This window comes from Citrus clementina, unplaced genomic scaffold, assembly GCF_000493195.1.
Source record: "Citrus clementina cultivar Clemenules unplaced genomic scaffold, Citrus_clementina_v1.0 scaffold_1, whole genome shotgun sequence".
NCBI lineage: Eukaryota > Viridiplantae > Streptophyta > Magnoliopsida > Sapindales > Rutaceae > Citrus > Citrus x clementina.
This window is the reverse complement of record NW_006263303.1, coordinates 15,622,595-15,635,111: the sequence shown is the minus strand read 5'-3', so window position 1 is coordinate 15,635,111 and position 12,517 is coordinate 15,622,595. Positions and strand designations below refer to the sequence as shown.

Sequence of the window (12,517 nt, the reverse complement as noted above, 5' to 3'; positions counted from 1 at the left end):
TGAGATCCTCTTCCAGATCCCCGCAGTAATAAAAGACGGCACGATCAAGCCATGCGCATTGTATCTTAATCATGTTCTTTTTTTTTTGTTATCTATTTAACATTATCAGTTATGTATATTGTGTTATATTCATATCCATAATATTGTCTGGTTTTCGACATTGCCGACAGCTACATTCCTTGGATTGGATTCTGCAGCCTGAATTGCCAAGCAATATGCAACACGTTAAGTTTCAAGACTTTCCAATCAACTGGGGCATTGGAGTTCCCAAGCAAAGGAATGGATATGACTGTGGGGTTTATGTGATAAACTATATGGACAGCCTAGAATTTATTCCGAAGAAATCGTCAACTTTGGTACGACTATGCCAAACTTGTTTAATTGTTGAACTCAAAATTTTGTTAACTTCATAATTATATAAAAGCTACTAATTATATGAAAGTAATATTAGTTTCCTTTCAAATTGACCAGTACACATCTGAGGATACACGGGGTAGGCTAGCCATTCAACTAATTAATTCTGCATTGAACCAAAATCGAGATAAATTGCTGGAACTAAGCAGTGCACAGTTTGCGATTCATGCTGTAATGGTGAACCATGTATCCTCTCAAGTGCAAAAGCCATTTCACCAACAAAGCAGCAACATTCGTAAGAAGAAGAAAGTTAACACGAGAACGCGCGCTTAGATATCGAACCATACTAGGGAATGATTATACAAGTGATTGCATACTATTTTTTGTTGTAAGTTGTTTGAAACGTGTTGGGAGGTAATACCGTGACTTTTTTTGTCTTCTTGCTTACGATGGTTGTAAAATCAATTTTAATAGAGAATTATCTTTAAATTAATGACATGGTTATGTATTCTTGACCGAGACATTATTTAACTATAATGAACATATGCATGTTAACAGTGTTCACATCTCATCATTTGATATTAAACTGGTTGTCATGTTGGTACATGATAGTGGAATTCAAATGGTAATACATATTGAGTCATTTTAATGGCACTGTTTAATGGGCCACCAATAAAAAACATTAGAAAATTGGTTGCTTGCATGACCTAACAATGTTGGATTGACACCAGCAAAGGCTCCAGGATTCTGGGTGCTTAATGAATCGAATGCGGCAAAACAGTTTCCATCGACACTAAAATCAATACCATGAAAGTTATTTGCAATGAAATATCCAATAATGCAATAATTAAACACATGATAAAGAACTTGGGACATACCTTAGTTGGGTGCTATCATTCCTTTGAATAGAACAAGTTCGTGCTGTATGCCCAACTTGACGACATTTTCCACACTTTCTAGAGCTTTCTGCTACACATTTCCCTTTAGACATAGCGCCCTTGGTTTTTTCAACTGCAGGATTACGAAGTTTTGTTCCCATCCGCAATTTTTTATTTGGGAGACCGTCTTGTTCAGCATGTTGTTCATAAGTTAATGTTAGCCGATTGATTTCTACCAACCCATTTTCATAGGCTTCAACGTTTTTTGCTACATTGTAGCACATTTTATTGCAGGCTGCAGACAATGCACTAAATCTAGCCACCTCTGAAACATCGGTGTCAACTTCTGGTTTTGTGGTCCTGCAAGTATTGTGCTCCTTGGCTTTTTTTGTCCATCTACGAAGAACCATATTGTCATGAATCTTTTCAATTTGTTCCACTTTCAAGACATGAAACATATGCCTACAAGGAAGCCCAACAGACTCCATCATTTGACAAGAACACTGTATGTGGTTTTCTTGTAGATTGTGGATAACATTCCAACATGTTGTAGGTGTCCCAAATTCAGTCACTATGTACAATGCAACATCGACAGCTTTGACAGTTTTTACTTCGATGACCGCTCCTTCTCGCAGCATCTCATCTCTAACCTTCAAAAAAACTCTTAATGGGAACAATTGTGCAGCATGTTTCTCCAGGCTCTGTAAGTGCGTTCTTAAGACAGGAGTACTGTATTTGGTTTTGAACTCATTGGATGTTTCTGTGGTACGAATATTACGGAGAGCACGATCGATTTGTCGCACAAACTCATACAATTTTAGTTTATGTTGGACAAATCGGCTAAGATATGCATTCATACTTTCACTTCGTTGAGTGCTTTGCATACCAACAAAGAATGTTCCTCTAAGATAAGCTTCCGCCCAATTGCACCGCTTCGAATACATTTTCTATACCCATGCATGATGTTCAAGTGCGAATTCAGCCACTACAGCTAACCATTGGGTTTCAAATTCAGCTACCGTCATAGGTGTCAACATCAAATCATGAAATTTTCTCGTAAAGTCTTCGTTCTTCAAATTAGCCTTCGCATTGTGCTCAAGATGCCAACAACAAAGACGATGGATGCACCCGGTAAACATTGTCTTTATTGCCTTCAACATTGCCTTGTCACCATCAGTAATTATAGACACGGGCATTCGGTTGCCCATAGTGGATAGAAAAGTTTGTAGCAGCCACGTGTATGAGTCAATTGTCTCATCAGCGAGCAAAACAAAACCGAAGACCATTGTTCTGAAGTGATGGTTTGTTCCGACAAGTGTAACGAGGGGTTTATGATATACATTAGTCTTATACGTTGCATCGAATGCCAACACATCCACCAAAACAGTGATAGTCATAATGAGCTACACAATCAACCCAAAACAAATTTCGTAGTCTATTTTCATCATCTAGTATGTACTCAAAGCAAAGCCCAGGGTCATGTTCAGATTTTGCCGCAAAGTATGCTATAGTTGTGTCTGAGTCAGAATCTCCAACCTCGGCACGAGTGGAAGCATCTAGCGTGTTTTGCATGTCTTTGCGTGTGAACCTTAGGCTTTGAGGCCCCTCTACCTGATCAGCCATGTAATCCATGAATTGGCAAGTCTTCACACCAACATGCCTTAATGCCTTTGCTTGTGCAAATTCTGCATCAGTAACCTTTCGATGTGAACGAATGAGATGAACTTCATTAGTAGAAGCCAAATGATGGTTGTGCTCAGGCCTGAATTCTTTGGCGATGTATTTACCAACTGAATCATCGTAATTCACTCGAAATGATGCCCGACACCCGGTTCGTGTTATAGGTCGTGGTTCTCGCACCCTACTGCAGTTTTGATATTGTCTTTCATCTCTTACCCCTTCGAAATGACAAACCCAACGTCGAATTGTGATTCGTCCAGACTTTTTTCCGCGCCGTATATCATCTTTCCTTAACACCAAAACCAAACATTCGGGCATAATTGCTATACCACAGTTCTGCATTCTCTACTGAGTCGAAATGACTGCCAAGTACGTTCGATGCTTGTAAACCAACCTTTAGAGCAATGGATATTCCTAGGTTGCTGGAACTATGTGGGCTACTCATATTTAACCCTTGTTCAACCAAAACCTTGTTAATAACATATTTCACACCCTATATCTTAATAATTTAATATAATAATATTAATGAAACCAACTATGGGAGCACAAATCTACTACTTAAATTACAGCACATACCTTTGTTGGAGAGAAACTTAACTTATGGAAAGTTGAAAACTAGGCACCATAGATGTTGAACGAGATTTTAGAACATAGCATTTGGGACTATGTTTTGGAGTGACTGTGTTTTTTGTGAAGAAGTCTTGGACATGAGCCTTAGGATAATCTCTCATTAATGGAGGGAAGGTGAGTTTTTCTTTCAACATATTTATTGCAAACCTAACCAACCAAACGTGGTAATTTTTCATCAAGAGACATTCTTGCTGTCAACTACCGGATAACCGGTTGTGAAATCCGGTTATCTGGATTCGAGTGACAGCAAAAGACATGCTTGCTGTCAAAATCTGGATAACCAGATTTCACAACCGGTTATCTGAATTTGAGTGACAGCAAGAGACATGCTTGCTGTCAACAACCGGATAACCGGATTTCACAATCTGGTTATTCGGATTCAAGTGACAGCAAGAGACATGCTTGCTGTCAAAATCTGGATAACCGAATTTCATAACCGGTTATCCGGATTCATGTGACAGCAAGAGACATGCTTGCTGTCAATAACTGGATAACCGGTTGTGAAATCCAGTTATTCGGATTTGAGTGACAGCAAGAGACATGCTTGCTATCAAAATCCAGTTAATCGGATTTCACAACAGGTTATCCGGATTCAAGTCACAGCAAGAGACATGCTTGCTGTCAACAATCGGATAACCGGTTGTGAAATCCGGTTATCCGGTTTCGAGGGACATGATTGTTGTGAAGTATTAACAATGCCATTAAAGTATTAACTTTTCTTTATCTTTCTTTTTTTTTATTTGGACTGTGATTGGTCTCATTTTTTAGAGGGATTATATTATAATAAATCTTTGAAAATTTTGAATAGATAAAAGCCTAGATAGACCTAGAGGGCAAGCAAAGTGAATTTCATCAGGGTCACTTTACACTTCATATTCATTAATTTTCTGCATTTCATCATCAAACTTTGAGACATTTACAAATTTTTTGTATAGAATATACGCACATACAAATACCTAAATGTATATGACACATGCATGTAGAAAAGAGAGCGAGAGCGAGTCAATGTATATGAATTGTATGAAGAGGAGGTTAAATCCAATTGTTTAATTTTAAGCAATGATAACGATGAAGAAAATCCTGAAGGCAAAGAGGAAATCACAATGGAGAGCACTCTAAACAATCACTGACTTTGTAACGACTGATGGGTTATAAATAATAATCAGACAGCAAATGGATTTGATTACGAGGCATTTCACACTTAGTGAGTACCAATTATAGGTGTTGACATTATTCGTTGCATACGATTGTCTTTGTGTTTTTAGCACAATATATAATTCATAAAATTTAAATCCAGTTATTTCTTAGAGTTCTAGAAATATTACTAAATAAATATTGAATATTGCTATTAGGAAGACAAAAGATTAAGCCCATTTAATTTGATCAGTCTTGTGCGTAGAAAAAATAAAAATACAAATAAAAAAGTGTCTGACAAACGAGTGAATAGATAAATAATGCACTAAAACCAAACAAGAAGAAGTCACCAATTCTTGAGTCATCGACAACTCCGAAGGCCACACTTTGGATGTCACAAGTGAATAGAATTTAAATAAATAAATAAAAATAATTTGTTTCTGACTCTTTTTGCATTAATTTTCTTGTGGATGAGCAAGGGAGCATGCGCATCAGAAACTACATCAGATGGGCAAACAGCTCTAGCAAGCTGTTGGAGAATGACAAAGCGAAAGGATTATATTGAAGCTACAAAGCAAGGGCAAGAAACTAGCAAAGACCGGTTATGCATTGATGTCCTTGAGAGAGAAATGAGAAGGAACTCATGTCTGGGAACTTGGCACTGTCATCAGAGGTGATGGCTGACGATTTCCAAATGAAGCTGAACTATCTGGAAAATAGAGGTGATATTTCTTTACTGGTATTAGTTCATCACCTTCTCAGAGTTTGTTCATGGCACACTTGTTTCTACCGCTTGTTTGCCCCTTCATCTTAGCATCTCAAACATTGCTATAAATGGGATGATAGCACAGTCTACGCTTGTGCTATCATCAAAGATTTTTTGATAAACTGTTATTCTTGTTATTTGGAAGTGAATATTTTCAGTAACTAGAACTACGAAACATCTAGATTGATCCATTTTATCATTCTCAATACCTATAAAGGAATGTTATAGAAAATTGTTTCCAAAGAAAACTGCATGTGTTTTGAATTTGTCTTTGGAAGCCACTAATTGCTTGGAGAACATTGTTAGCCAGTCGTGATTCCATCCACTTTCTTGGATGGATAATTGTGCATCCATATGATCTAGGCATGTTGGTTTGGACTGAACTAGTTTTTAATAATCCATATGTCTGAGGAGAACAAAGTATCACAGTAAGACAACGAAATACCAATAGCTATTAACTAATTACCAAGCAAACTGACAAGAACCAAGTTGGTGGATGAAGAGCATTTGAAAAAAAAAAAACATTTTCCTCTGGGATAGTGTTGGCAAGACTAAAATGGTTTCACGTAGCCAAGCAATAATATCAGCCACAAGATGTACTCTAAATACTAGAAGATTAAAGCAATAATATTAGCTCTTTGTAAGTTCCAACTTTCATTTTGTTTAATAATATATATCTATTTTTATTTTTAGCTTTTCTTAAAGTGGTGTCCTTAATCTATTTTTACATGGCAACGTGGAATACTACTTTGATTTTTCAACTCATTCATATTTTATTTTGAAATTTTATTTAATATTAGATATTACTTTAAAGAATCAAAAACGGACTTTCAAGCCAATCAACAAAATCAATACACACTGCTACTGCAATTGCTTTGCTTTAACTCTTTCTGAATGTGAAAACATAAAAGTTCTTCTAAAAAAATCTTAATGCAAATTTGGCAAATAAGAAAAGAGAAATTATTATAGCTAGATTCTGAGTTTTGAAACCCAAGTAAAATGCATTTCACTTATTTAGGCTTGAATTTTCTTATTTACATACCAACTATATTCCATTGTAGCACTTCATCATATCAAGACAAGTTTAAAAGCATGCAGTCCAAACAGCCGGGACAAAATTTAAATTACATAATATCAGTATACCTGAAGGAGATTTGATAACATTTTCTTAAGACAAACTATGACTATGAACTGGCACCCCACACACGGATCCTCTGTTCAATTGGAACCCGGCAACATGGACATGTAGCTTTCCCAGACTCCATAATTGTCACTGCAACTGGCACACAAAACTAGGTGCGCACATGGCAAGAAAACAATTGAAACTTCATCTTTCAAACAAATTATGCATTCCCTATCACAATTGGTTTTTTTTTATCTCAGCCGATGAGGCAGTTTGCTGTTTTTTCTTGGAGACGAAACCGGATAGCCGGTTATTGAAACCAGAAATTCAGATTCGCGTGGGTAGGTCACTGCCCACAACCGGTTAGCCGGTTTGTAATTTCTGGATAGCTGGATTTGCGAGTATATAAACTGTTCATCTCCTCCTTTATCTTTCGGTAAATCGGTTAGCTTTCTCTCTCTAAAATCGATTATTCCTCTCTCGTTTTCTTTCCAAAATCCATCATTTTCACATGTTTTTTATGCAAATGGATCCATGAAACTTGATTCGCATCCGTTCTTGTATCGAAAATCATCCTTCAAACCCTTTTTCAACCTCAAAATCAATAGATCCAAAATCGATTCTAGGGTTTCAGCTGAAACTTCTCGCTCTAGATTTCTCCCTCTGAAGCCGTTTTTGATCGAAATTGCTTCTCAAAATCTATTTCCATCCTTATTATCTCCCTTCTCATTGATTTATTTCACTTCAAATCAAACAAACCCACCATGTCAAGCTCACGGCCGGTTCGAAGAAAAGGCAAAGAATCGGTTCAACATACCAACCGGTCACGACAAGCAGGGGGCACATCCAATCAATCCAACTTTGAGGCCACACACTTTCCGAACCATAAACATCTAGCCAAACGATTTCACCAACAGTTCATGACTCGTGAGGTACTCTAAACCTTTTTTGTTTTACCGGATTAGTTGAATAATCTTAGTATTAGCAATAGAACTTTATTGCAATTGTTGGAAGATGTTGGTTGGCTTAATGCAATTATTTTTGAGGAAAATGTATATCCCGACTTGGTGAGAGTGTTTTACTCGAATATGGATTGTTCTGCAGAGAAAGAGAATCGAGTAATCACCACAATTAGAGGAGTTTCGATTGAGTTTGATGATTCGGAGTTGAACTCTATCCTAGGAACTTTCGATGATGGCCTAGAAATTTTTTCACCTAGGAAACCTCCTGATATTGATGATTATGTTCATATTGATGCTGTTAAGAATATATGTCGTCGTATTGACCTTTCGGATGACGATTGTACTATCCATTTTCGCACCCAATGTCTTTGTCTTCAAACTCATATATTACTTCGTTTTATTCAGAGTATTGTGCTTCCTAGATCAGGCCTTTTGGATGAGGTTTCTCATATGGATGTTGCCTTGATTGATTGTATTCTTAGACATCGTCCAGTCGACTTAAGATACACCATTGTCCGAAACATGCTTAGTATACCTAAGTTGATTACTCGTTCCCTTCCGTATGGTCATTTCATCACCCGAATCCTCAAATACTTTAGCGTCCATATCCAAGAACCATCATGTAGGCCATCTAAGAGCATTGGGGATGAGGCTGTTAGTTCTTTAGGTTTTGAGTGTCGTAATGGCACTTGGGTAAAAGTCACTGATAATAAGTTCACCTTTCTTGCTCCAAGTGATGATCGACCACTTAATGCTGTGGTTCCAGCCCATCAGCTACCTATTTTTTCACTTTCATTTCAGGGTCAACGTAGACGTCGAGCTCCTTCAGTATCTCCCTCGGCTCCTGCAGCCTCTGCACCTTCTTTACCACATCCCGAGCCTCCTACTTCTGAAGAAGTTACTCTTCAGCAGCTTATGGATGAGGTGAGGACACTCTCTGTGCGGCAGACTGAGTTTTACCAGCAGCAGCAGCAGCTTATTCATGGACAACGCCTCCTCTTTGAGCACTTCGGCATTCCATATCTGTATCCACCTCCATCACCACCATCCTCACCACCTCAGTAGTCTCTTATGCTTGTATTTGGACACACCTACATTTCATTATGATTTTGGATTATGGATTTGTTTTAAATGACATGGATTTGTTTTGATTGTTTGATATTTCATGGATAATATGTTATTTCCGTATGCTTTGGATATTTTTGGACTAATGTGCTGCATTGAGATTTCGATAACAAACCACATGTGTTGATTAAATATAGATTTATGTATTGTGCTTTTACAATAAGAATATGTTTTTATGGAGTTAAGTTGTTTTTCATAATCTTTGATTTAAATAAATTATTGTTTTGAATTTTAGATTTGGACCTATTTGAAACTATTTAAATATTTTGGGTCATTCTATAATTTCTAATATTTTGGATCATATCTTAATTTCAGAAAGTTTTGAGTTTAATAAAGTAATAATTAGAAATTCTAAAATTGAGAACCAATTTGAAAATTTTTATAACGTTTTGGGTCATAACATAGTTTCATACATTTTTTAGGTCAAACTGTATTTTTAAAACATAATTAATTGTAACACTTTACGTAGAATATACAACTTATCACGTAAAGCTAGCAACATGGACGTCAAACATGAACCGGACAAGAATATTCTGAAATATTCTTTATTTTAACTTTATCCAAAACATGCAACATCTAACGTCAAACATGCAATCGGGACGTCAGATATGCAACAACTGACGTTAAACATTAAACTTGCAACACTTCACGCCTAATATGTAACTTATCACGTCAAGTTGGCAACTTCGATGTCAAACATGAAACGGACGAGAATATTCTAAAATATTATTTATTTTAGCTTTATCCAAAACATGCAACATCTAACGTCAAATATGCAATCGAGACATCGGATATGCAATAACTGACGTTAAACAAGAAACTTGCAACACTTCACGCCAAATATGTAACTTATCACGTCCAGTTTGCAACTTTGACGTCAAACATGAAACGGACGAGAATATTCTAAAATATTCTTTATTTTGGCTTTATCCAAAACGTGCAACATCTAACGTCAAACATGCAGTCGAGACGTCGAATATGCAACAACTGACGTTAAACATGAAACTTGCAATACTTCACGCCAAATATGTAACTTATCACGTCAAATTCGCAACTTCGATGTCAAATATTAAACGGACGAGAATATTTCGAAATATTCTTTATTTTGGCTTTATCCAAAACATGCAACATCTAACGTCAAACATGCAATCGGGATGTCAGATATGCAACAACTGACGTTAAACATGAAACTTGTAACACTTCACGCCCAATATGTAACTTATCACGTCAAGTTGGCAACTTCGACGTCAAACATGAAACAGACGAGCATATTCAGAAATATTCTTTATTTTGGCTTTATCGAAAACATGCAACATCTAATGTCAAACATGCAATCGAGATGTCGGATATGCTATAACTGACGTTAAACATGGAACTTGCAACACTTCACGCCAAATATGTAACTTATCACGTCAAGTTCGCAACTTCGACGTCAAACATGAAACAGACGAGAATATTCTGAAATAATCTTTATTTTAGCTTTATCCAAAACATGCAACATCTAACGTCAAACATGCAATCGTGACGTTGTATATGCAACAACTGACGTTAAACATGAAACTTGCAACACTTCACGCCAAATATGTAACTTATTGTTGAGTATTAGAAAATGCATATTTATAAAGGAGAAAACCGTCATTTTACATTTTAAGTCTTACTAACAACCCTTACTTTTATATATTTAACCTTCTTGTGATTTAATTACATGTGTTTTATTTTAATTAAGTATTTTATGTATTTTAGGGGCATTATAGTCATTTCACAATAAAGGAGAGATCAGACGGCAAAACGGACATCACTTTTGAACTCAGGACGGTCGAAAACCTTAGGAGGAGCATAAAAGGAAAAATAGCACTATTCACATGTACGGTACTATTCACGTGTACGGTACTGTATACGTTACTGTTCACGACACTGTTCACATAGACGGATGATGACGTGGCATTGACCGATGATGTGGCATTGACTGATGAGGTGTCACGATCCTGTTGGACTAAAATTCTTATGTATTGTTGATGGTGACGTGGCAGCATATCAGTGGACGAAAAATCTCGCGTACGGTGCATGCATCACACAGGATTATTTTCAACCAAACCGCGTTACTGTTCATCCGGGTCAAACCGAGTTACTGTTCAAAGTCGGGTCAAACCGTGTTACTGTTCATCCGCGTGGTCAAACGTGGACTGTTGACTGATGACGTGGCGCAATCCTGAGCGTCCAAACTGTTTTTAATCCGATGGCCATGATTTACTCCATGTATCTATAAAAAGGGGGCCTCCCCCCCCTAATTTGATATCTCTGAATCCATTTTTGGACTCTGTTTTCTGTAATTCCCTCTCCATCTTGTATTTTCTTCGTATTTTAATAAATTCCCATTTTGCCCCTGGTTCAATTATGAGTGGCTAATTTTCTTTCAAGCTTGGGTTGAAGGTGAAGTCTCAACATGTGTCATGGGCTTTATTTGGTAAATTTATTTTCTCTTCCCCTCTAGTTTTTGTGGATGTTTTGACTTCTCGTCGACAAATAATAATATTCTTGTCTAGTACCGCCTTGGTTTCACCGGCCCTCTAGTACAAGGTTATTATTATTTGGCACGATAAGCCCTTAGCACCATATTGATTAGAGTGTGGTTCATGAGGTGTGGATTCCCCCCTCATGATTTAATTGGCATTAATACGGATTATTTAGCCCATGATGCATGTTGATACGAATCCAGATACCCAAGTACGTCATTTCAATAGAATTATCTTCAATTTATTCTCGCCATTGCAATTCCAATTTTAGAATTTATTCTCGCCATTTTAATTTAAGTTTTAGCATATACCAAATCATTTCCACCATAAATCCAACAACCCATTTACAAAATTAATTCTATACACAATTAAAATCCACCTCCTCGTGGGATCGACACTCGTCACCATAGATCTATACTACAATAGATTCGTGCGCTTGCGAGTACATTAAAATTTGCACAACAAGTTTTTGGCGCCGTTGCCGGGGAGGTAAGTAATTTTAATTCATAGAATTAATTTTTGTGAACAATTTCTTTTAATTATTTTCTTGTAATTTTTTTATTAAAAAAAAAAAAGAAAAAAAAATTGAATCTGCATTTAAAGGTTAGTATTTTTTTTTCTTTTTCTCTTCTGTAAAATTTTGTAATTTAATTTTCCATTTATTTTTCTTTGTAATTTTTTTTTGTTTATCTTATTAATTTAATTTTTAGTTAATTTCTTTCACGTATTTATTTTTGTATATTTTTATAGAAAGTTTGTAATAGCGCAATAAGGTTAGTATCGTAATTTCTCCCTCTTCTTTATTTTTATTTGTTTTGTTCCCATCTTTATTTTTTGTTTTGTTTGCATCTTTATTTTTATTTTATTTATTTTGCATGCATGGTCGTAGGTCATTATTACCTAATCTTGAACCTATAGACCTTGAATTAGAAAAAACACTTCGCACACACAAACACGTTAAAAATAAAATGGATTTACAAGCACCACAGGAGAGGCCATTTAAGGACTATTTTAGTCCCTTAGCTAATTTGAGCACGTCATGCATAAGATACCCAAATGTAGCTGGTAGGAGTTTTGAATTAAAACCTAGTGTGTTAAATTGTCTCCCTACATTTTATGGCCTAGAAAATGAGGATCCATATAATCATTTGAATGATTTTCATGCCATTTGTCAAACATTCAAATATGAGAATTTTTCAGATGATGATGTTAAACTTAGACTATTCCCATTTTCTTTAAAAGATAGAGCTCGTTCATGACTTAATACATTGCCTGCTAATAGCATTGCATCATGGGAACAAATGGTTACAAAATTTTTAAATAAATATTTCCCAGTGCATAAAACCAATGCT

At 36.2% G+C, this 12,517-nt stretch overlaps 2 protein-coding genes across 2 annotated transcripts; both read right to left on the bottom strand.

Annotated features, from left to right (window-relative positions):
- Positions 1-999: 999 nt before the first annotated feature.
- Positions 1,000-2,176, bottom strand: LOC112095665 (protein FAR1-RELATED SEQUENCE 5-like). Its single transcript, XM_024177768.1, has 2 exons — positions 1,233-2,176; positions 1,000-1,147 (listed from the first exon to the last, which is right to left on the bottom strand). Exons 1-2 carry the CDS (start codon positions 2,174-2,176, stop codon positions 1,000-1,002), a joined length of 1,092 nt encoding a protein of 363 aa, XP_024033536.1.
- A 403-nt stretch (positions 2,177-2,579) lies between these two features.
- Positions 2,580-3,254, bottom strand: LOC112095664 (protein FAR1-RELATED SEQUENCE 5-like). The gene has a single exon (XM_024177767.1). The coding sequence runs from the start codon at positions 3,252-3,254 to the stop codon at positions 2,580-2,582; it is 675 nt and encodes a 224-aa protein (XP_024033535.1).
- Positions 3,255-12,517: the final 9,263 nt, after the last annotated feature.